At 56.5% G+C, this 24,709-nt stretch overlaps 1 protein-coding gene across 1 annotated transcript in view; it reads left to right on the top strand.

Moving 5' to 3' along the window:
• Positions 1-1,687: 1,687 nt before the first annotated feature.
• The window catches only part of MYO18B (myosin XVIIIB), a 74,265-nt gene continuing 51,243 nt past the window's right edge, over positions 1,688-24,709 (top strand). Inside the window, exons 1-16 of the mRNA XM_055699120.1 lie at positions 1,688-1,839; positions 2,517-3,254; positions 3,505-3,571; positions 3,799-3,911; positions 4,134-4,310; positions 5,016-5,214; positions 6,048-6,190; positions 7,304-7,404; positions 7,961-8,024; positions 9,711-9,855; positions 17,659-17,829; positions 18,747-18,837; positions 21,136-21,328; positions 22,702-22,782; positions 23,267-23,414; positions 23,552-23,711. Coding sequence (XP_055555095.1) covers positions 3,033-3,254; positions 3,505-3,571; positions 3,799-3,911; positions 4,134-4,310; positions 5,016-5,214; positions 6,048-6,190; positions 7,304-7,404; positions 7,961-8,024; positions 9,711-9,855; positions 17,659-17,829; positions 18,747-18,837; positions 21,136-21,328; positions 22,702-22,782; positions 23,267-23,414; positions 23,552-23,711 — 2,075 coding nt within the window. The 5' untranslated portion in view covers positions 1,688-1,839; positions 2,517-3,032. The remainder of the gene's footprint in view (positions 1,840-2,516; positions 3,255-3,504; positions 3,572-3,798; positions 3,912-4,133; positions 4,311-5,015; positions 5,215-6,047; positions 6,191-7,303; positions 7,405-7,960; positions 8,025-9,710; positions 9,856-17,658; positions 17,830-18,746; positions 18,838-21,135; positions 21,329-22,701; positions 22,783-23,266; positions 23,415-23,551; positions 23,712-24,709) is intronic.

The raw sequence follows: 24,709 nt of genomic DNA, 5'->3' as shown, positions 1-24,709 counted from the left end.
GCCACATCGTACTCGCTGGGTGGGGTGAGCTGGAGTGGTGGCGATGGTGGTCCCCGGCCCTTTTTTGTGCCATGCTACGTGTTTGGTCGAGGCGTGTCCCCCTCTGTGCCTCAGTTTCCCTGCATGTAGAGCAGGGCTGGGGATCCAGCTCCAGCTGGCAGGTATGGGTTGGCCACCGCAGGCACCTTCTGGGCTCAGGGCTCTGGCTGTGCCCCTCGGACCTGGCTCGTCCCCCACGGCCGCAGGGCCCTGGCTGGGGGGACAGCATGGGGGCAGCAGGAGGGAAGGCATGTGGCACCCGGGGCTGCCGCCGGACAAGGCAAGTGACATTCCTCAGCCGGCTCCTGGCCGCTCCCGGCGCCCCTGCCCTTTACTGTACAAGGAGATGGGGCTGCCGGCGCGAGCGGCAGGGCCAGACGAGCCCCGACCTGCTCAGTGCATGAATGATCTCAACAGGTGAAGCCAGGGTCAGCCCAAACTGGGGCACGAGCGGGCTCCCGCGGCCACCCTGTGCCACCCAGCTCAGGGCAGCGGGTCCCAGCACCTCCCCGGTGCCAGCGACACCCTGTACCACCACGTCGCCGTGCTCCCTGGCCCTCCGCTGTGCTGTGCCAGGGGGCTGGAGGTGGCTGCTCGTGGCTGGTGCTCTCCCCAGCACTGCCAAAGGACCCGTCCCCTGCATGCCCAGGCTGCCGATGCCGGGCAAGGTCATGGTGGTGCAGCCCTGGCACGGCCCCGGGGCCAGCAGGAGCCCCTGGATAACTCTCTCCTCTCTCTCCACCTCATGTGCCCAGTGCGGCCCTGTGGCTTCTCTGTACAGCACCATCCCACCTCACTGCCGGCATGGCCATCTCCTCGCGCCTCGCGCTCTGGGAGCAGAAGGAAAGTCTCAGTCCAGGGCGGCGCTGGCGGTGTTTCGGGGCTGGATGCTCTCGGGCTGCCTGGGTGCTTGGTACTGGGAGGGGGGACGCACCGCAGCCAGCCTGCCGCATGGCTCCGGGGTCAGCATCCCCTCAGCGCCCCGCACATATTGCTCATGCTGTGTCCCACCCTGCCAGCTCCAGCACCTTTGCAGCCTGGAAGTTCTGGTTTGGGTGATTTTGCTGCTGTTTGGGGCATGCGGTTCCCTGCGGGGATGAAACTCATGGGAATCTGCAGGGTTTGGTGCGTGTGCTGCTGCACGATGGGGCGGCTGGGAAAGCCCTTTGCTGGGGGAGCTGTGAAAAGTGGGGCTGGGTTTTGGCTTTGGGCCTGGCATGGAGGGACCCGCTGGTCTGCACATGGCTGCAGTGATGCCAGGAGCTGCTTCTTATCTCGCTGCAGCTGGGACGGTTCCTCCCGTGGCCATGCTGGAGCTACTGGGTGCTGGGCAGAGCTTGCAGCGCACACAGACTCCAGCCCTTGGCAGCGTGAGAAACCTGGGTGCTTCCCTGCCAGGCTTTTCTTGGTGCTTCTCCTCCTTCTCATCGCAGCATCCCTGAGCCAGCCGGGTGCTCAGGGGTCACCCATGGCCTCACCAGCAATCTGCAAGATACCTGCAGCTGCAGCCAGCCCTGCTGGCAGAGCAGGGTGCTGGTGCTCGGCTCTGCTGCTCATGCCACTAATGTGCCCACGGGGCTGGCTTTGCCGGGGCTCCTGTCCCTGCGCCGTGCCCCGTAACCAAGCCTCTGCTCCTGCAAACAGATACGGGACGAGGACCGGGGGCCACCCCCATCCACACCCCCCCTGCTCCTGTCGGTCATCCCTGGGGGGTTCATCAAGCAGCTCGTGCGGGAGACTGAGAAGGAAGCCAAGGCAGCGAAGCTGAAGAAGGAAACCAAGACGAGTGTGAAAGAGGAGGTGAGAGGTGATGAGTCCCATGCAGCGCCAGGGCATCCTGCCTTGATGCTGGCCAGGTGTCCCTGTCTGCCCCCAGCCCAAAGCGGTTCCTGGAGGGCTGCGGGGGCCCTGCCACACTGGCCACAGCCGGGAGCCTGAGGGTTTTTTTTTTTGCATGAGCTGGGTTGGATGGTGAGGCCTGAGCTTGCAGTGTGCTGTTGGCTGCGGCAGGCTGTGTCCCGGGCCAGCCACCAGCCTTGAGCAATTAATGCTGGAGACTTCATCAATGCAACTTGCCATTCTTGACTTGCTTAATTAGAAGGCAAGTCATTAAGCAGAGCGTGAGGCTCTCTGGTTCAGCTCACAGTGCAGGAAGGGAAGAGGAAGGACACCTGGGCACAGCACCAAGTGTGACCCAGGACCCAGCGGGCGGAGGGACAGGCTATGGCCAAGCGGGAGGGAGGAGGAGGAGGAGGAGGATGCCACCACTGACTGCAACCATGCAGCCAGGTCCAGGCAGCCACCTGCAGCCACTGGCTGTGCCCAGACCCAGCAGGTCGGGGCTGGAGCTCCATGTCCTGCTGGGCTGTGCTTGACGTGGGCATCCTGCACTGGGGCTGTGGCTCCTGGGGCCAGGGCTGGGGTCAGGTCCTTTGCCCTGTCCCTGTCAGACCCGGCTCCTCTCCTTCGCTTGACAGCTGGTGGTGGAGGACAGTGAGGCCCGAGACAAGGACGCCCCAGCCGCCAGAGGAGAAGTGGCTGGCAAGGAGCAGCCACTGCAGAACGGACTGCACGCAGAGGGACAGGGGAGCGAGGGGGTTGCAGCCCCCCCACGCAAGAAGCTACCAGCTGGGAGAGCAGCACCAGGGCCCAGCCACAGCAAAGCCCCATCTCCTGTGCCCAGCCTGGCAGCAGCTGCCCCCAAACCAGTGGAGACCCCTCACCTGGAGGCTCCCAAGGCAGCAAAGCCATCATGCCCTGAGAAGAGCCCCAAGGACCCCCTCCTGGGGGGCAGCCCCTCAACTCTAGCCCCCACACCCAACAAGGGCCCCCAGTGCTGCAGCAAAGTCCCAGCAAAGGAAGGGGACGTTCCCAAGGGGACGGGCCCTGAGAGTGGCAAGAAGGAGAAGGGGGCACCCCCGAGGCACGAGGAGCCCCCAGCCAAGGTGAGAGCCAGGAAGGAGCTGGGACTAGCCAGGAAAGAGCCCGAGAAAATGAAGAAAGATGTCGGAGGTGGCAAGAAGGAGCCAAGGGAAATCAAAAAGCCTGGAAAAACTGCAAACAAGTCAGAAGGTCTCAAGGGGGAGCCAGGAGGGATCCAAGAAAAGTCAGAAGATGCGGTAAAGGAGGTGGGGAAGGCAAAGGAAGAGCTGGGAGAGGGTAAGGAGACAGCAGGAGAGAGCAAAGAGACAGGCGAGAGCATGGACAAGGACCAGGTAATGTGTCCGCGGACGTGCTGGGCTCTTGCCTTGGAGCACCGATGCCATTTTCTGGTTTCATGCAGCTCTTCCCATTCGTGTGGGCTCAGCAGGGGGATGGGGGGCAGGTGACCTCCAGGGCCAGCCAAGCAGGCAGAGGAGGGGCAGGGGTTCTGGCTGGAAGTGTTGCTGTCCATGGGGCAAACGCAGTTTGTCCAGCTCAGTTTTCCACTGGTTCCTGCACAATTCCCCTCTCTCCTCCCCACAGGCTCCGAGGGACGTTTGGTACGAAGCAGAGAAGGTCTGGCTTATCCAACAAGATGGATTCACCCTGGGTAACTTGCCTTCCTCTCCCTCGCTTTCCAATGCCAAAGCTGTGCCGTGTCTGCAGCCTGGCTGTGGGTGTGGAGCAGGGTGGGCGCTGGGTGCTGTGCCAACACCATGCCCCAGCCTGGCTGCGGCTGGGGGTGTCCCCTCAGCAGCTCCCCATGCTGCAGCCGGCTCTGCCCCGAGCTGCCTCGGCTGTGCCATGCTGGAGGGACACACCAGCCTCTCGTTGCAGCCACGCAGCTGAAGCCAGATGTGGGGACACCCGAGCTGCCAGCCGGGAGGGTGAGGGTACGCAGGGAGGCGGACGGCAGCGTCACCGAGGTGGACGAGGACAGTGTGCAGCGGGTGAGCCCCCTCCTCGGTTTTGGCTTGTGCAGGGACGGGAGCCCTGCCCACAGCACCTGGTGCGTGGCAGTGCTCGGGCAGGGTTAGACCCGGGGCAGCCCTGCTGCTCAGGCCGTCGGCCCAGGCTGAATGGGCCCAAGGTGTCAGGGTGACGGTGGGGTCCGGCACAGCCCGTGCCACGATGGCAGGGCTCGAGGGGGGGCTCTGGCTCTGTTCCTGCAGACCAACCCCCCCAGCCTGGATTACGCTGAGGATCTGGCCGCGCTCATCAACCTCAACGAGTGCAGCGCCCTGAACACGCTGCAGCAGCGCTATCGGGCCCGGCTCCCCTGCACCTACGCGGGGCTCAGCCTGGTGGCCATCAGCCCCGGCTTCATGGCCAGCAGCAGCTCGGGGAAGGTGAGTGTGGGGAGGGGGGACCGTGGGGTGGCTGGCATCTCCCGTGGGAAGCGGTCACCCAGCCCCGTGGGGACAGTGGCGGTGGGCGCCGGGCGCTGCGGTGCCGGCAGGTGGCACCGTGGGACCGTCACAGCGCGCGGGGGAGGCTCGGGCTGAGGGCGCGCAGGGCCAGGGATGCTCGGGGCCAGGGATGCTCCGAGGACACTCAGGACTGCAGAAGCTCAGAGCCTGCAGTGCTCAGGGGCAAGAGGTGTAGGGACTGGGGATGCTCTGAAGACACTGAGGGCTGGGGACACTTGGGGCCAGGCAGGCTTGCAGCTGGGAACTGCTCCCACCACAGACGTTTTCCTGGAGAAAATCACTGTGTTGCTGTGACTGCACGCCCTGAGCAGTCTGGGGGTGCCAGGGCTGGGGAGGGAATGGGCCAGGGGTGCAGTGCCCAGGATGGTGCCTGGCAGAGCTCTTGCTCACAGGCAAGCTGGAGCGGGTCCTGCGGCGGGTTCCCTGGGTCAGTCCCCAACCCTCTGGTGCCGGTGTTGTCAGGCTAGGCTGGTTGGGCTGGGAGGCATTTCCCCTTCCCCTGGGAATCTTGAGGGCTTCTGCACCCTGAGGAGAAACCATGGCCCTGAGCGTGGATGTCTTTAGGATTTTCTCTACAAGAAGCCTGTTTTGGGATGTGCTTCCCCACTCTCTCCCTGCCCACAGGCACTCAAGGGGAAGCGGGACAGCATGCCCCCACACATCTTCTCAGTGGCACAGAGAGCCTACAGGAACCTGCTGATGCAGCGGCAGGATCAGGCCATCGTGCCCCTGGGGCGCAGCGGGGCTGGGAGGACCACATGCTGCCAGAGTGCGCTGGAGTACCTGGTGGGCATGGCAGGCAGCGTGGATGGCAGGGTCTCAGGTATGGGGCTGAGCGGCCACTGCGAGCTCCAAGCCCCAGCAGCAACGCAGTGAGCCCCAGCAGTGGGGCTGAGGTTTGCTTGGTGCTGGGCAGAGGCAGCACACCGAGACTGTCTGCGCAGGCTGGGGAGTGCACACAGATGCAAAGGTGGGGCTGTTTGCCTCCATTTGACCTGTTCCCAGTCTGATTCATGCCCCTTTGGGGTGGCTCCCAAGCACCTGGGTACAGCTGTGTGAGCGCAGCATGTGCTGGTGGGGCTGCAGCCCAGGGGGCAGGTGAGCGGTGGGGCTGAGAGTGCTGCTGCCGCTTACCCATCCCAGACCAAACAGATTTGCTATTTTGATAAACACCAGAGTAAGCACCAGAAGGGAACTGCGTGCTTGGGGCAGCACTTTTCCCATCTGATCAAGTTACTGGTGACGTGAGAGGAAGCACTGTTAAGCAATCAGTAGCTTTAGAGGGCAGGTTTAGATTTCGGAGGTCTGGGTACACCATGCTCTTGCAAAGGGCTGGCAAACAGCCTGGAGCAAGGTGGAGGTGTGGGTGGGCTGGCATGTCCCCGTCCTGCCCATGTACATGTGTTCCTATGGTGCAGGGTGCTAACCCCGTGCCCAGCTGGTGCCCCAGGTCCCCATGCACTGGGACAGACCCCCGGGAGGAGCAGGCAGAGGTGCAGCCAGGAGGAGAAGCATCCTCCAGCACCTGTCTGCAGCTCTGAGCCTGTGCTGGTGCAGCAGTGGCGCAGTCTGGCTCTCTCACAGTGCACAGCAGAGCAATGCAGGGCTGCAGCTGCTGCAGGCTGGCTCACGGGGCTGCCGGTGCTGGTTTTGCAGTGGAGAAGATCCAGGCAATGTTCACAGTTCTGGGAGCCTTTGGATCAGTGACCACCAGCCACAGCAGCAGCTCCACACGCTTCTCCATGGTTCTGTCGCTGGATTTCAGTGCCACCGGCCAGATAACAGCTGCTCATCTCCAGGTACCCCATGAGCCCTCTCATCTGGTGAGATTGGAGGGCTGTGGCAGAAACTGGGGGATCCTTGGGATGGGGGCAAACAGCCCCAGTGCCCCACTTCCCTGCCAGGCTGGGAGCGAGAGGAGTGACGCTCTGCTCTGCTTCTCCTCCTGGACCAAAGGTGCCCCAAATTGCAGCTGGGCAGAACTCTGCTAGCAGCGTGGTAGGGTCCCTGCAGCACGGCACCTCCTCCCCTGGCTGGGAGCACAGAACAGTGCTGGTATGAAATGTTGATGAGGAAATGTATAATTCAGCATCTCATTAGCAGCACCTTACACGTCAGCCTTGAGCAGAAACTTCTGAGGGCTTTTATCACCATCAGGGCTGTTTTGCAAAGGTACTTTCATCAGAGCTGCCTGTGCCCCTGGGCACAGATGGACGTCCACAGATGGACGAGAAGGCTTCAGGTGGTGTCTACTTGTGGACCACCAGGGCTTCCCACAGCTGCCCCAGGCACCAGCAGGGAGCTGATACCTGCTGTGGCTGTCCTGGCACTGGAACGGGAATGTGCCCTGGGAGCATTCACTCTCTGGACCACTAGTACCATCCTGGGATGCTTGTGGGAGACAGCAGGGGGGTCCCAGCTCCGCAGAGACTCATTCCTCATGTCAGTACTGGTGTTGAACTACCCTGACGGGGCTGGGGGCTGGTCTAGACTTGTCTCAGGCCCAAGCAATGGCTTATCCAGAGACTGTGGCACCTTTGCTAGGGCCATCGCATTGCCCAGACCTCTGGGGGTGGGGAGGGACTGTGGGTGCTGCACCCTTGCACTGAAATATTGCCCTTGATGCATGCCTGGGGCACGATGCAGCTCTTGCTTGCACACCCTGCAGTGCACAGCCCCATATGGGAGGAGCAGCCTGCAAAGCCAGCTGTGGCCCTGCAAGGAGCAATCCAGCCCCTCCTTGACAGCTCCCAGTAGCATCTCCCTCTGTCCAAGTGCCACCGTCTCCTCTCTTCCCTCTGTGCCTCGATGCCCTGGCACAGCAGCCACCCTGCCTGCACCGAGGGGCTGTCCCTGCCTGCACACTGGGTGGTGGGGGCTGCTGCTCATGCCTGCCTCTGCTCCCTCCCCAGACCATGCTGCTGGAGAGGGGCCGTGTTGCCCAGCAGCCTAATGGAGAGAGCAGCTTCAATGTCTTCCCCCTGATGCTGATGGGGCTGGATGCAGCGCACAGGTGGGTGTCAAGCTCCCATGGCACTGGGCAGCTCTGCTCCTCGCCTGGCTGCTCAGCTAATGGGCATCCCTGCTGCCAGTGGGCTCTCCTGTAATTTACACCTAAGTTGGCTCCAGCAACGTGATTTTTGAGACCCCTCTGATAGGAAAGAGGTTGTGAGAGTGAATACATTAGTGATGCTGCAAGGATTTTTATAGACTTAATATATTAGAGGTTTTCTAGCATTCCCTGGTGCTTTTTTTGCCCCTTCACTAAAACTGAAATTGGGCTGATCAGATGAGAGAGAGGTCCCTTTCCCTTCTTGCTTCTGGTTTTCCCCCCAGGCTCTGTGTCCCCAGGCTGCCCCAGGCGAAGGGTCCTGGTGTGTCTGGTGCCAGCTCCATCCCCCTGTGCGGGGCAGACCTGTGGCAGCTTTGCCCGTCAAGGTCCCTTGGACATCGCTGTAAGGGGCTCTGTGGGTGTCAGAGATGCTGCCTGAGGAGAGGGCAAGGGGTTGGGGAGTACTGGGGGCAGGTGAGGAGGGAGCTTGACTCTCATTTTCTGTAACTACTTTCAGGACGATGCTGCACTTGCACCAGGTGGCTGAGAACAACTCCTTTGGGATCAAGCCATTCACAAAAGTAAGGAGACATGCTGCACAGCCACCTGCAGTGGGATGCTGTAGCACACCCCCTTCATCACCCCCAGCTACAGGATATGTTGGGGTCCTTGGCTGCTGGGCCACTCAGGGTGGTGCTGCTGTACTGGTGCATGGAGGGAGGGAGTGGATGTCAGGGTGTGAGGAAGGGTCTGCCCAGCCAGCCTCCAGCCCCCTTGACAGCCCCATGGGAGTGGGGGAGCTGCCAGGACCAGGGCTGCTGCTGCCTGGTGTCTGTGCTGGGGTTTCAGACTGTCACCCCATCCACCCCGAGGACAGATCCTGCTGCTCCAGGGTCAACACTCCAGGTTCAACAACCCCTGATGTTCACCTGTGGTGTGGTGGCAGCTCCTGGGAGAAAAGCGCATCCTTTGGAGTGCCCAGAATGTGATTTTTAAGGGATAAAAGTACTGCAGTTGATTTCCAGCACCAGCTCCTTATTAGTCTGAGCTGTTTGCAAAGATCAGGCAAATTGCCCATGAGCCAAAGTGCTGGGGTGAATTGCAGCAATTTGCAGTTACATCATCTAGTGATGAATTCAGTGTTCGGTCTTCATTAGGGAGCTTCTGCTCCTGTCCAGCAGCTGAAGGAATTGGCTGTTGGGGCAGCAGCTCCCATGGAGGGCATGGTGAGGTACCGTGGGTCCTCACCCTGCTGGTACAGCAGCAGGCTTGGATTCAGAGATGGGGGTTTTACCTTCCCTTCACAGTCCCTGATTCCTGTGGGTCCCCTGTCCCAACATGGAGGGTTTTCCTGCTGGGATGCAGAGGGTCAGCAGGAGCTGGAACCAGCCCAGAAGGAAAGCCAGGGCAGTGGTGTGCTGCGTCTGGGTTCACTTGGAGTTTGGGGAAATTCATCAGATTTTCCCTTCTGAACAGTGCTCCAGGTGCTGAGCAGCAAAAATCTCACCAGTGGCATCGCAGCTTCATCCCTGCAGGCAGTGGGGATGGATAACTCCTGCTGTAACACCAGTGTCACAAATATTTGGGTTTTTTTATTGAGTCTGGAGAAATCACAGACCTCAGTTGTATTTTCTCATTAATAGCCACCACACCAAAATCCTTTACACCAGGTGGGCTGGTCCTTGCTGAGATGGGGATGCTGCCTGCTGGAGCCCACGTGCAGTGTCTGCCCCAGGGCTGCACGTGTCTGCACGGAACAGCCTCAGGGCAGGGGCAGAGAGCCCTGACCTCTCTGTGGGGCTGCATTTGCCAAAAAACCTGCAGGAGTCGTGGCCGGGGCTGCTGGGGCTGGAGGTGGGCAGATGAGGTCCTGCTGGTGGCTGGAAGCGGTTTGCTGGCCCCAGCACGCCTGTGGGGGGGTGTATTTTGTATTTAGCGAGAAGTGAGAAGATATAAAACGTCTGTCCCTGGCTGCTGCTAAACATCTCTGCAGACACTCCTGAAGTGGGGAGTGGAAATTATGTGTAGTCATATGATGAGGAGACGTACCCAGGCTTGTTCCTAACACCAGGCTCTCGAGGAATCTGCCGGGGGCTTCTCCCACCACTGTCTGAACTGTTTCTAGGGTCCCTTATTGGCTTTTCCTTGCTGCCCATATGGTTTTCACATGCCCTTTTGCGTTTCCCCCATGTATCCCCCTGTGCCTGGCACCTGCGGTGCTCTGGCAGAGGCAGTGATGTTTCCCCTCCTGTCTCTTTCCCCTGCAGCCGGAGGAGAAGCAGAAAGCCTCAGCAGCATTTGCCCAGCTCCGGACTGCCATGGGCACGCTGGGCATCACAGCAGAGGAGCAGACTGCCATCTGGCGCGTCTTAGCTGGCATCTACCACCTGGGAGCTGCTGGCGCCTGTAAAGGTAAGCAGGGCTCCTGCCTTTCCTTTCCTTACACCTCATCTCAGTGCGGGGGTAGGGGAGGGTGAGGAAGCACATCCCAGCAGCGTTCGGTGCTTGGGGGCGTTGCTGGCAGGGAGGTGCATGGGAGCGATGCTCGACCGGAGGCTGTTGCATGGGCAGTGGCTCTGGGCTCTTCGTTGCCCATGGAGGAGCTGGGCAATGCTGCACGCTGGCATCCTGCCCTGTGGGGGCTTCTGGACCAGGTCTGGCCCCCGCCATGGGCAGACAGGACGGGGGCTGCAAGGCATTGCCTTGTGCCAACTCTTCGGGAAGGTCCAGGGTAGGTAACTCATTTGTTGGCATGTTGTCCCCGACGACACTGCGAAGGGACAGCTTCAGGTAGCAATAATTTTATCACCTCTTGAGTACCTAATACAGTAACTGAATTATAATAGGATGAGTCTGGATGAAGATTGTATTTATAAAGACTTCGTTAATACAGGCATATAGAAATTGCCTTATCCCTTATAAATTATTTTAAGATGTGCTCTAACCCATTTTAGAGACAGCCACATTGATTTACACACTTCAATTTATGAGGGCTACATAAAGGCTGCTATAAACTAAGCCATAGACATTTATAAATGTCTCTGCAACATGTCATAACACATCTTATGTTAATTTATGCCATTAATCATTTATTAATTATTTTAAAAGGATGAATGCTGTCGTCACTTACAGCTAGCTCTCTTTCTCCTTCTCTCTGGTGTTCTCTTTCCCCATCTCCATCTCCCCTAATACCCTTCCAACTTCTAAAATATGACCCTGCTGTCTGAGGCTGAAGTGTGAGATAAGGCACTTGGCGAAAAAAGAAAGTCCTTCTGCCTTGAGATTTTTCAGGAGAGCAGATTTTGGAGACGTGTCTCATGTTAAGAGTGACCAGCTCGCAGGCGGATGGAGGCATGGTTACTGTGTTGGCTGTGGAGAGTTTCGCTGGGTTTGCTCAAACTTACTGACTGTTCCATCCCAAGCATCCTGTAAGTCAGTCTAGAAGTGAATCGAGTGCTAATGTTCAACAAATCTTGTCACAGTTATTTCAGCATGGATGGGAATGTTAATTGCGGGCCCAGGCAGGGCGGTAGCTTCAGAGCAGACTTGGGTACAGGATTAGCAACCAGAGCATGTCTCAGCATCACTCACTCTGGTATTGATTCCCCCATCGTGTCTCAACAAAAGGGGAGAAATGAAAGGAAATATGGATAAAAAATGGATCAAAGCTGGATGGAGCAAAAGTCTCAGTGGGGGCAATGACTCTTTTAATGTGGTTAAACCTGTCTCCTGATAGCCATCTCTTCCCTTCCCCTTTCATGCACTTTGAAGTTGTGTATTCAAAATCCTCTCCTTGAAATCTCACCAAAGGGAGCCTCATCGCTGGTTTTTCACTGACATTCAGGAGCGCAGCCAGGCACTGCAGCTGCCATCGCAGCCTCCGCCACTGCCATCCCCACCACGTGCCGTGCTCTGGCTGCTGGGCCCCAGTGCAGGTTATATGCACTTTTTTTTCCTTCTGCTGATGGCTACCATCTCGTCACAAATTCAGTTTGTCTAGGAATAAACCCAGAGGAAATAGCACCACCTCCTTCTGGCTGGAAGTGGAAAATATATTTGCAGCTAGACAAACCCTGAGAAGAAAAGGTTGAATTTCACAAGCCTGCTCTGTCCTGGTGTCAGCGTTTCCCGTTGCCTTTGAAACCTGTTAGAGCAGCTCTTTTTGTGAGAAAGCAGCCAGAGGCCAGCGAGGCATCCTAGGTACCCATTCACCTAAGTACTTCCAGTCCCCTCTGTGGGCTGCAGAATATTACGTATTTTCATTTATTCATCATCGCCTCTTTAACTGGGAAGGAGGTTTCAAGCGCAGCTGGGGGTTGGCATTCAGCTCGCACTCAAGTTGTCCGTTTTGCTGACTGTTATAAAAATAAAGCATCGCTGCTTTCTGTGGGCTTCCCACCGCATGCCTTTAATAGAGGCGACTGGGTTTCCAGCAGCTGCAAGTCACTGAAGTCCTCTCAGTGCTGCAGGCATGTGTGTGCCGCAGCCGGGAGCCAAGCGTGGCTACCCCCACCCCCCCATGTGCACTGGCACAGCAGAGGCTGCTGCAAAACCGGTGGCTTGAACCCCTTGGATGGAGGAAAGCCAAAAGGGCAGGAGGCAGGGCTGGAGCCTGCTGCTCATGTCAGGGAGGCTCCGAGCCCCCCCAGACCCTCTGCAGAGGTTGGCAGGGTCATGGCAGCATCCTGCATCTGCTGCCCTCCCGCATCGCTGTGCAGCCAGGGCTGGTTCCCCACAGCAGCAGAGGGGTGGGAGCATCCAGGCAGCTGGGGAGGATTTTGGTGTCTAGTATGGGAGACCACCAGCAAGTAGCATGGGGTCAGTGATCAAGCTGCTGGCAGCCGTGGGCTACCGTGGCCCCGGCTGGGTCCTGCACAGCCCCACCGCTGCAGCACCGTGCCCTTGGGAGGCAGGAGAAGGAGCATCCGTGTTTCAGACCCAGGAAACCGAGGCATCGAGCAGTTTGTGAGCTGGGCTTGGGTCATGCCAGGGCTGAAACAGATTAAGGGGCTGAGCCTGGGTCCCATGTGCCAATGTGCAGGGCCCTGTTGTGTCTCTCCAGGGTCTCAGGCAGATGAGGCTGGCAGGAGCAGCAGGGATGAAACCCCCTTGAACACCCTTTTAGCTGTGTGAAATGGAAAGTTTCCAGAAGGGCAGGAAGCCATTTAGCCAAGTACAGTAATGGGGATGTCCATCAAAATGTGAGAGGGAAAGCACCTGGCAGGATCTGACTGGAATTAATTATGCAGCTTCCTGAGCGCAGATGTCAATCAGGAGTGGACTCGGGTGACTTACTGCTTTCTCACCAGAGCTGAGAAAAAAGCCTTAAACCCGTATTATTGCTGCTGTTTTACAGCCTCTGAGACGTAGTGACCTTTTCTTAATTGATGTGGAGATGGCACTTTGTTCTTAGTTCCATGCAAGCTCAATGCCCAGAGTTACCCTAATTTTTTATTGCTGCCTGTTGCTGAAAGGAGGAGGGAACAGCATCCCTGTAATTAGCCCTGCACCAGAATTTCCCTTCTGTGAAAAATGTATCCGTGCCCCTGGGTTGGTCACCGTTGCAGAGGGGAAAAAATGCGTGGGTGGCCGTGGTGCGGTGGGTGGGATGGAGCTGCGGCACTGCTGCTGGCACAGCCCGAGCCCGGTGCTCCGGCAGCGTGTGGGCTGCTGTCAGGAGGGGAGCACAGAAGGGGCCAGGCAGTAAATCACATGAAGCAACATCATGAAGCCGTGTGCCAATCATCCCTCTCCCAGCAGCTCCACCTGGCAATGCTCTCGGATACCTGTCTGCCTGGGGAGCCTGTAAGCCTTTGCAGTTTGTTTGGGGAAGCGGGGGGAGCCCCCAGCAGCCCCTCCTTTCCCTGGGATTCCTGTAAGTGCAGAGGACACAGTTTTGCAAGGAAAGCTCGGTGATCATTGCTTGTGTTTGTGAGGCTTGGAGCCACTTGTGTGTTCCCCGGCACTGACTGCAACAGCCAAACTGGCGTTGGAGGGGAACAGAGAGCAGGAGCCAGCGTGGGGAGCCTCTGCCCCGGCTTTAGCTTCGCTTTCCCATGCCCAACGGCAGCCTGGGGTGGTTAAATCCCTGGCTTTGCAGTAGCTCTGTGCTATGGGTGAGCGAAAGGCCACCTCGCTCCTGACGGGAAAGGCTCCTCTGTCTCCTGCATCATCATGTTCGTCAAAATGATTCTTGGAAAGGATTGCGTTAGGGCTGGCCTCTTGATCTTGCCAATTTTTCTCTCTCTCTGTTAAAGCCTTTTACTCTTTGGCACCTGGGTTTTCTTGCTGTAGGGGGAAGTGCAGCTGATTTTGCATGTTTTGTTTTTGGTAGGATGGTGGCTTTCTGTGTTTCTTGAGTTGAAACCCTCAGGAGCAATAGTTTTGCCCTGATGAAGCCTGATGGGAAAGACCTAAACCAAGGCAACACAGTCTCCAGGGGCTGGATCATCATGCAGTGACCATCCAGCCACAAGCCCTTGTACGCTGGAGGATGTCCTTAGGATTTCTTTTTCTCAGGCAAGAAGATTTAAACAGAATGGTGCATCCCCCCTCCAGGGCAGGGGGACCCCTGTTTGGAGCACAAACTGGGTAGAGCTGCATGCTCTGCTTCCTGGGTCTGCAAAATGAGGAGGTTTGCTGGAAATTGTGTTTTGAGCAGCTCAAGCCCCATGCAGGGAGTGGGGAGCAGGTCCAGACCTGCAGGCAGTGGGGTGCCAGGGGGGTCTGCACCCTGGCGCATCACTACTCACCATGGGAGCTGGTTTTCCTATGTGGCCTGGGGTTTGGAGCCAGGGGAGCAGGAGCAGAAAACACCGGGAGTAGCTGGGGTCCTGGCTGCAGCCTGGCTGCTGCTGCTGGCTTGTTGGGGGCCTGGGGGGTGCTGGCTTGGGGATTCCTGTTAACATTGCCTCTCCTTTGCAGAGATTTTAACGAACACCACTGCAGCCCTGGGTCTGGGCGGGCTGTCTCCCCACACGCCGAGTTATGACGCTATCTGTTCAGTGCTCTGACATCTTTATTACAAACAGTCGGGGAAATGCAGCCAGAATGGCAGATTTCTTTAATCATGCTATTACATAGCTCTTCCCTTTGTTTATATATAGGTGTTAGTATGTCATACATCAGGCAATGGGTCAACAGAGAATAGACTGGAGAATTTAGTGCAGGATAAATGAATTAACCATTCAGGTCAGCAGGAGCCTCCTTTCTCTCCCTGTCCCCTCCCAGGATAGTAAAAAGGAACAAATGGATTTGTCCCATTAGCAGTGCAAATGTTTTAATGACAAAATAAGTGGAAGAAAAAGGGCAGGCTGGCAAAGTGTGCCCCATGCAGCCAGTGGGGTGTGGGAAGGCAGGTTACTGGGGCTGCCAACCCACACAGCTTGCACGGGCAGAGGGCTTGTCTGGGCAGCGAGCCAGTGATATAGCTCCCTCTGCTCCTGGGCACTACTGCTGTCGGCTTGCAGGTACCAGCCCCAGCAGCAGCAGGTATGGGGGTGGGGGGATGGGGGATGTAAGCCCTCCAGGCTTCCCTGCTGCTCCTCATGCCTCCCAAATTGAAGTAGAAAATCGGCAACACATGGGCACGAGAGTGAGATGAAGCTGGTGCTGACCCTGTGTTTTCTTACTGCTTCTTTTAAATATTAAATGGGCTGAAGTAATTACCTTTTAGGTGTTAGAGCTGGAGTGTTTTACCATGGTCACATTACACCCAGGAGGGCTGCGTGCCACTGCCGCTGTTTATATTTTATGAAGTGTGAAATGGTGTCTGGCCTCTCCTGAGGCGGGCTGGCGGCTGCGGGGTGGGCAGATCTGCGCCTCGGCAAGCCGTGGGCACAGTGGGGTTTGCAGAAGCACCGTGCCCCTGGGCTTGCTGAGCCCCTGGGCTTGCTGACTCAGCACACGCCAGCTGCTTACAGTGAGGGTGTAATCTGGGGAGCACCAAAGGAGCAAATGCCATTGGCGAGGGAGCATGCCCGGGGGATACCAACATGCCAAGCAGCATTGCGCAGCCTCGGGCACCATGTGCCAGTCAGACAGTGGCTGTTTGATTTTCTGGAGGTGTGAAATGTGGTGCTGCATCCCTCTGCCCAGAGCAGCAGGATGTCTTCCATGCTGGAGCAGCACGGTGGGAGCAACTGGTTTCCCTGCTTGCAACTGCTTCATTAGGAAGAGATGGCACTGTGGAGGGCTGGCCTGAGCAAAGCCCCTCGCTTGTCTTGGGGATGCTGGAGCAGCTGGCATGGGATGCTGGAGTGGCTGGTGTGGGATGCTGGAGCAGGCAGCATGGGATGCTGGCTGTGGGAACCCAGATGGCAAAGCAGGTCTGTGGCAGCCCTGGCCCTGCAACCCCTCCACTCCCCAGCATCCAGCGGTGTGAGGAGATCTTTTGTCTGATGGGAATCAGCTTCTGTCCAGCCAGCTCAGATGAAAACAAGTGAAAACAAAATAAATCAAAGCCTGGATTTTTGAGGCAATTCTTTTACCTGCTCCAGCACAGCCCTTGATGTTGGAGTCCTTCAGTCAGAATGAAAAATAATAGGAAAAGATCAAAGGGGAAGGGAATAGGGGGGTAACTTACATGGGCGTGCTGTGAAGCAGCCCCCCAGGCCCAGGGAATGTGGCTTTTTGCTGCTTTGTGCATCACCTCAGCTGGGAGCAGGCACCCTGGTCCCCCTGGGACTGGCTAGGATGAGGCCATCTCTTGCTTTCCATCCCAAACCCCTGCCACCAGCCACCTGCTGTATTTTAGGGGCTTGTCTTAGCCATGAGCCCCCAGGCTGGCTTCTCATCCATCACCACCTAAAAGTGCTACCTTGAGGTCTCCGGGCAACTTTGCTTGTCTGTTTCTGTTTCTACTCATCCCACGTGTTCTTGAGCCTGTGCCACCTGGCTGCCTCTGCAGCATCTTTCCTTCCTGGATTTGTAAAAGGATTTATCCCACAGATTGCTTCCCTATTGATTTTAATCATTAAGCTGGAATCACTGTTGCTGGATGTAAATACTGTGTGCTGGGAGGAGTGCTGCTCTCGGGCTGACAGGGACAGCAAACTTTGCTGGGGGCTGGGGAAGGTGATCCAGGATTTTGAGGGATTGGTTCGTAATCCCATCAACTTCCATCAACGCATCTGCTAGTTCGCTGCACGGAAGCTCTTGAAATGCTGGCAGCAGCAGTTTCATGGTCCACCTGGTTCCTGACTTGCTCTGAATTGCCTCAGAACATCTCCTTGGAGCAGGTCTCCTCTCTGCCCGGTCTCACAGGGCAGGTGGGGTGCTCTGAGCAGTGGGGAGCACTGTAGCAAGGAAAATAGGTTCAAAAGCATTGGCTTGAAATCCTTAAAGTTGTGAACTGACTTCTGGCCAAAAAACCCCAAAAGTCCTCTTCTGCTGAATGATTGCCCAAGGGACAAATCTGTCAACCTTTCTCGAGTCAGCCAGCCTTTAATTTAAGTGTCGTGCAAAGCTGAGAAAATCCTTACAGCTGTTGTGAGCAGAGGCACGTGTGTAGGGAGGGCAGCCCCACGTCCTGCATGCTGTGAGAGCGGGAGCCGGTGGGCCACCAGCTCCAGTCCCTGGAGAGAGATACGGGAGCTGTCCCTGAAGAAGGGATTGCAGGAGGAGGTGGATGGACTTTAAGGAGGAAGAAGCTTTTCAGTTGAGTTAGTGACATTACGCAGATGGCGAGTGAGGCAATGCTAGAACTCTTCCTGGCAGCCATACCTTCAAGGTGGCAACCATCTTGTGATGTGGGTTGATTTGTAGCTGTTTTGCATCCTCGTTTCAGCCAAGCGTCTGAGTGCTGCTGGGGGGCAGAGGCCCCCTTCCCTGCCCACCGCGCGGCTCCTGCCTGCCTTGCCCAAGCCAGCTCGTTGCCCAGAGGGCATCCAGGCTGTGGTCTGCAGGGTCGGTGCTCTGAGTGGGTCAGCAAGGGCAGTGCCTGGTCTGAAACTGCCTGTTAGGGATGCAAGGGAAGGGCTGATCCAGCAGTCTTTGGGGAATGGCAGGGAACTGGGGTGCACTGGCACAGCACCCCCGCTCGCCTCTCCATCCCACACTGCAAACAGTGGTCCTTTTGGGGTTTTATTAGATTTTTTTGTGGGGTTGCACATGGGAGTGGGCAGGAATGCTTGCTGGAGGCACCAAGCTTGTGCCCAGCTCCGCTCAGGCTGGCTCTGCCTGAGCCCTTCATGCTCCCTGTGTTTTCCTCCCCAGTCGGCAGGAAGCAGTTCATGAAATTCGAGTATGCGAGCAATGCCGCAGAGGTGCTGGGCTGCGATCTGGAGGAGCTCACCACCGCCGTCTTCAAACACCACCTGAAGCAGATACTGGCACAGGTCACGACACACGGCCACCAGCTGCCTCTGGCAGAAGAGAGCTCGGCAGGTACCGGGATGCTACATCCCTTTTTCCTTTATTTATGGGTGGTATTGAAATGCTGTGCTCTGTGCTGCTCTGGGCTCTGTGTGAGGAGAAGATGAAGGGTGTGCTGCAGGGAGAGGCAATATGCCCTTTTTTTTTCATGGCAGTGAGGTCCATTTAAGTACATTCATATTAATTAAATCATTAACTGTCCTCTGTCATGTAGCTACCCTCAGCTCTACAGCTGACCCTGCTTGTCACCCTTAGGGACACGGAAAGATCAGGTGAATTCAGATACTGCCCTTGGCAGATAAGTGACGTGGCTTAAATGCTGTGAGAGCTCTCCCCAGAAAAGGGAGGAAACACCCCAAACCAGGAGGGCAGCAGGGTGGGCATCCTTCCCCCGTGCGCAGAAATGAAGCTGTGCTGGTGTTGTGCACCCATGTGCTGCAAGGAGACCTGGACACGGCGGGGAGCTGTGCTTCTGCTGGACAAGCTGCTGCTGAGCCATTATGAACCTCAAATTAATATATGGATCTAATTCAGGAAGGCAGATCCAGCATGCACACGGCAGGAGCATGTGAGATATTGTCCAGCTTTAAGATCAGCTTTTCCACACTGGACTTGTCTTCGGCGATAGGATTACAGCCAGGCCCCTGCAAGTTATTCTGATAAAAGCGAGAACTTGCAGAACTGGCCTTTAACATGGCAATGGTTTTATTTCTTAAGTATATGTTAGGGAGGAGGCACTAGAGGAGCTGAAGGCGGGCAGGTGGATATGCACTGCTATCTAACTGGGGCAGGCAGAGGCTGAGAGCTGTGCGGGTCATCCTGCCCGCCGAGCGAGGGAATCCCCTGCTACCGGCTGGGCTCCATGTGGGCTGAACTCAGCTGGAAATAAATGATGTGTATTTGCCTGCTCTTCTCTCTGCCTGCGCCAGGACCGAAGATGACGGGTGTGGAGTGCGTGGAGGGGATGGCTTCAGGTCTCTACGAAGAGCTCTTTGCTGCAGTTGTGTCACTGATTAACAGGTACGGAGCTGCTGAGGGCTGCGCTGGGGGTGTCTGTGGGCGATGGCTCCTTCTCCTGGGGTTGCTGAAGAGGAACCTTTGCTGGGGGCTCTCCAGAGGAAGGCACAGAGCAGGCAACTGTTGCCTGCTGAAAAAAGACACTTATCTGAAAATCTGCGCCTGGGAGAGTGTGCTGGCACTCAGGACCTTCTACGGCTGTCAGCCCTGCACGAGCCGGCAGCGGGGCCGAAAGGCCCCACGGAGCCGCAGTCTCTGTATGTCCGGGTGTTGCACAGGGCACCGTGTGTCCTGCCAGCACGGGCAGCCTGGCATGGAGACCCGACAGCGGCGGTGCCCGGCTGGCACCGCTGCTCCTGCAGCAGCTAAGGGAGGCAGCACTGTGAGCAGACATACTGAGCAGTGGAGAGGAGGGCATCACGGTGCTGAGAGGAGCAGCCTAGCTTCCTATTAATAATAGATGTGACTTTGCAGACTGAAATCAAGGTTACCAGTACAAGCAGAGCAATAAACCAGTCAGGGAATCCCACAGCGAGCCCTGCAGGTGCATGGTAGGGGTTGTTTTGTAGTAAAAGCTTGATTGCAGGAGAGGTTCGAGGTGTCAAGAGTGAAAGGTCTGGCACTAGAGTAGCTGTTGAGGTGCCCTGTGAGTCTGGGTCTGCGTCCTGCTGCTGGGTGCTGGTGCAGCTGAGCAAGCGGCACCTTCCTCTGCCCCAGGGGCTGGTCTTCACTTGGCTTATTTCCATCTGGAAAGCCAGGATGGCAAGGACATCCTCTGTGGCCTGATACATCTCTTTCTTCAGGTGGTGTAAGTCCAAAACAATCTATTCAGATAAATAGAATAATTTAACACTGGGGTAAGGATCAGGCCCCCAAACCATTCAATTTTCTCAGTTCCAATGCACAAGTCAATTTGTTGAATTCAGCATCCACATAAAAGCTGGTGCCCAAAATACTCTGTCTTGTTACTGTAGGTTTATTTTAACCTGCAGTTATTTAACCTGCAGAATATTTTTATTGTAATTCCTAGCAACCACACACCAAAGGGAAATTGCTGATGGTACTCAAAGGACTGACAGAAGAGCAAAATGTTGCTGGTTCTTCTGAATGATAGCATTAGCTCGGGATGTGTCCCAGGTCCCCTCTTCCCTTTAAAGGTAGCTTTGTTTTGCCTGGCTTTATTTTCCACACCAGCCCACCAAAGCCTATTAAGCTATTGCAACAATGATCCAGGAGGAGAGGCAGGTTTCAGTGCATCATGAAAATACTGTCTCCTCAGTCGATGGCAATGGTGAACCTGAAGCTTCAACTCCAGCTGCAGGAGGGTGCTGTGATGAAAATCTGCAAGGAATTCATAAATTGTTTTGTTTCTTCATTCAACCCTGTGCTTTCACGGAGGTGCTGGCATCCTCAGTGGCCCGTGCCCACCCAGGAGAAATGCATCCCCTTGAGTCTCACTGAAGCAGTGGTGGGCTGCCTTGTCAGCAGGGCTGTGGGGAAAGGGGCAGCACTGCAGCTGGGGAAGCAGCACACTGCGATGCCTATTTCAGAAATGAGCATTAAAAACAATCTTAGAGGTTTCCCATGGTCAGACTCCACTGCTGTCCCTATCTGAAATACTGGAAAAGTCTGCAAGCAACATTTGAAGAAGTAAACAACTCTCTTTCTCCCAAGAAGCTCCTTGATGTCTGCTGCTCCGACCACACATGTTCCTCTTACAGATTTCCCCAGGAGCTGAACACTGACAGCTTCCCCTGTAGAAATGGCACAGACAGTGTGGCACAACATGGCAGCTGGGGCTCTGGATGCTCCCGTTGTCCTCAGCGTTGGTGTCACATGCCAGTTTAGCCACTTTGCAAATTAATTGCTCCATCAAACTTAATACGTTTGGATGAAGATGTAGTACTTTAAATACCTTAAGTGCCAGGATGGGGCTAAACATGGGAAGGGCGGCATCTGGCCCCAGCCCGCTGTTAAGTGTTTGTTAGGCCAGGCTAGGAGCAGTCGGTGCCATGTGTCTCCATCCAGGCTGGGAGGAGATGCTTGGCTTAAATAGATCAAAGAAGAGGTGGGTGAAGCAAAAGGGGTAATCACAGGAGCTGTGCCAGGAGGTGTGGGTGCTCCCTCACAGGAGACACTGGGAGAGAGGGAGGGGGGAAGCACTGGGCTGGTCACTGCTACATGGGATGGTGCCCACCCAGGGATGTGCACGTTGTGGAGAGGAGGCAGTGTTACCTCTGAAGGGAGAGCTGAGATGCATCTATGGGTAAAACCTGGTGGTGTGTGCGGTTCTTTCCCCAGGTCTTTCTCCTCCCAGAGCCTCTCCATGGCTTCCATTGCGGTGGTGGACACTCCTGGCTTTCACAACCCACGGCACCAGCGGAGTGAGCGAGCGGCGACTTTTGAAGAGCTCTGCCACAACTACGTGCACGAGCGGCTGCAGGCTCTCTTCTATGAGAAAACCTTTGTTTTGGAAATGGAGAGGTACAGAGAGGTGAGGAGCAAGGGGTGAGAGCAGCATCCTGGAGAGCAGCTTCCAAGCACCTGGGGACAGGGCTGTCTTTGACCCAACGGGTCCCTGTGCCCTGCCGTTGTGTAACCAAATAACACACTCAGTAGCTTCATCAGGAGGGATGTTGCAGAGATGAGGGGTCTGTATAGAGTGGTGGCTTTGAGCTGGGTCTCTCTTCTGCCTTGCCACCCCAGTCACAGATCCTCTTGGGTATTTCTGACATGCCAGAGATGCCAGGCTGCCTTGGTATCTCTTTGGACATACTTGTTCCAGCTCAGGAGGCTTCGTGCCCTTCTGTTGGTGCAGTTAAGTTTTTCCTCAGGAGATGAATAATCCAGAGTAGAAGGGGAAATGATAAATTATTGCAGAAATGAGCTGCTGAAAGCTCTACAAGGAGAGATGAACTTGTTAGGCTTGCAGAAGTTACATTAATACCTCTAACCCTGGGAAAGTACTTGAATACCCATAGCTTAATATTCACACATCACTTGTGCCAAGTAAGTATATACATGCTTGCTCTTCACTAGTGATGAATGTGTTGTCAAGCTTGAAATGGCGGAGGGCTCAGCAGGCTCGTCTTGCCTCGGCTTTGTTGCTGTCCGAAGACGGCTGCCCTGGTGCAGGACATGTCTCTGTGAGCCTCTGGACTGCAGCTGTGAGCCTGAGCCCCAGTGACACATTTTCTCCCAGAGTTGGGTCCCACATGAGGGTGGTAGTGGCATGTGCCCTTGGTAGGAAGAAACTTGGGCCCTGCTGCTGCTCTCAGCCCCACCTGCATGCTCAGGCTGCAGGCCTGAGTCCTGAACAAAATCTCACCGTGTGTTACCATGGAGAGACACTAAAGCTACAACTTCTGCTGAACATCCCCGGTTCATACGTGAGCAAGAGCAAGCCTTGCTTACTGTGCCCATCGCGGGGGGCTCCCCCTGCTCCAGGGCACAGTGCTGGTGGATCGGGAGCGGGTGCTGGAGCTGGGGGTGGTGGGTGAGCCCTGCAGCCTGAAGCCTTGCAAGCTGCAAATTAAATAATTTATTGTTTTCTTGGTGCTTTCTTAAGTCTTCAGTTGTTATCATACCCATGATTTATGCAGCTTGTCTGGCATCCACAAAGCGCTGCAGACGCCCGGGGGGCATGGTGGCCCTGACAGCCCTGCCCAGGGGGCAGATGCGGCCATGCCCCCCTGTGTGGTGAAGGTGTCTCCAGTGGCTGCTCCACTCCCCTGGGGTCGGATCTCTGCAAAGCCGAGCAGGAGCAGGGCGTGCACCATCTTCCCCCAACTCCATGCAAACCTACCTCCTCTTGGCTTTCAGATGCCAGACCATGACTGAAACAAGCTTTTAAATAATGTTTTCCAGGAAAATGTTGAGGTGTCTTTTGATCTTCCAGAGCGCTCTCCACTGGCCACGCTGTCCATCATCGACCTGAGCTCCTCACAGGTAACCTGTCCCCGTGGCCGTGGGGGATGCTGGTTGCTCTGGCTGTGCTCGAAGCATCCTCCTGCTCAGAGGAGTGATGCTTTCAGAGACAGAGTGGGACCTTGTGGTGTGTTTTGCACAGAGCAGCCCGGGGTGTTGCAGTGGTGGAGGGGGCACAGCATTAACTAAGACCTTTTTGGCTTTCTAAAATATAAGCCCTGCTCTTGGTCAAGCCCTGCACCCCGGGCACCCCTCCCAGCCTGGCTGCAGAGCCAGGATGACTGGTCCCTCTGGGACACTGCGTGACTGTGGAGGTCTTGGGGGTGATGTCCAGAGCTGGATCAGGCCAGAAGCCTGGTCTGGGGCAGGGGACACAGCTGGGCAGTGGCACTGGAGGGCAGGATGGGGGTGAGGTGGGAGCAGGCTGGCATGGCTGTGGCTGGATCCAGCTGCTGGCAGCCCTCCTGCCCCTTCCCTGTCACCCAGAGCCATCTTCCTCCGGCAGCCACAGGCGCTGCCTGGCAGCCCGGGGGCCGATCGCAGGGGGCTGCTGTGGATCCTGGATGAGGAGGTGCTGATCCCAGACTCTGGGGATGGCACTGCCTTCGACCGCCTGTGCTCCTACTTCGCCACGAAGAGACCTGACCAGGAGGGTAAGTTGGGGTCAGCTCGGCTGCCCATCCTTTGGCATCACCATCTAGTTTTTGAAATTTAAGAAATCACGTATCAAACTAAACTGCTTGCTGGGCTTTTCCTCTTGGGCGATTTTGGGGTGCTGTTGCTATTGCAGGGGATGGCTACATGCGTAAGTGCGAGCAGGTGCTGCACTTTGAGATCTCCCACCAGCTGGGCACGGACCCTGTGCGCTACGACTTCACGGGCTGGGTCAACAAAGCCAAGTTCAACCTCTCAGCACAAAACGCCATCCAGGTGCTGCAGCAGTCCAAGGTGTAAGTACAGGGGAGGTGTCACGGCGCCAGCAGCCATCCCCACGGCCGTGGGAATGGGTTGGGGAGGCTGGGGCTGGAGACTGCAAACCTGCCCCAGCTCCAAGAGGCCGTTTGGGGTATGGAAGGCAGAGGGTTGCGTGGGGCATCCCAACAGAGAGGAGAGGACCCACAGTCTGGCTGAGGTCAGAGGAGCTGCAGGCAGCCAGAGTGGGCAGTGATCTTGGTGCTGGCTGTAAGGTGTCCCTGAGCGTCCCCCCACCTCCTGCCCAATGCACAGCCTGGGGGACAGAGCTAATCTGCCCTTGGGTGGGCAGGAAGGGGATGGGATCTCAAGTGGATCCCATCTGTGGGGTTGCCTGAGGCACTTGCCAACACTGGCATTGCATTGCTGGAGTCCAGCATCACCCAGGGGAAAAACTACAAGAAAGCCAGGAAAAAACCCCACACCTTTCAACGCAGCTTTGTGGGAATCCTGAGAGTTTAGTTAAGGTGGGGGGAGCAGATGTCAAGTGATTTGACTTACAGCCATCAAACCCCGGGGCTGACTGACAGCCAGATGCACACGTTGTGATCACAGTAGACGCCACAGAGTGAGCTGGTGAATAATGCCGTGGTGAGCTGCTCTCCATCAAAGCTGCCTGGTTTCTGCAAGTCAGCAGATCTGTGCTGTTGATGTTTCAGTGGGGGTCCCCTCCTGTGGGTGTGGCCAGGGGGTAGGATGGGGGCCACCGAGGGGACCCCACGATGTCCTCGGCTCTGCAGTGCTGCAGGGTTGGGCGTCTGGCACGGGCCGGTGCCGCGAGGCATTGCCAGCCGAGGGCAGCTCACTGTGCAGCAACCACACAGGTTTCCCCCGCTGCTTCGAGGCACCTTGTAAACTAAATTGGAATTGAAATGTAATCGAGCTGTCTGTGCACACGGGATGATTTTAGCCTTCTGCTTAAACACTCCCCAGCTCATTTTGTTTCGGGCTTCAATTCAGGGAAGTTTTAACAACA

This window comes from Falco cherrug, chromosome 1 (assembly GCF_023634085.1).
Source record: "Falco cherrug isolate bFalChe1 chromosome 1, bFalChe1.pri, whole genome shotgun sequence".
NCBI lineage: Eukaryota > Metazoa > Chordata > Aves > Falconiformes > Falconidae > Falco > Falco cherrug.
Note: the sequence above shows the minus strand (reverse complement) of the source record. Positions and strands in the feature narration are given on the sequence as shown.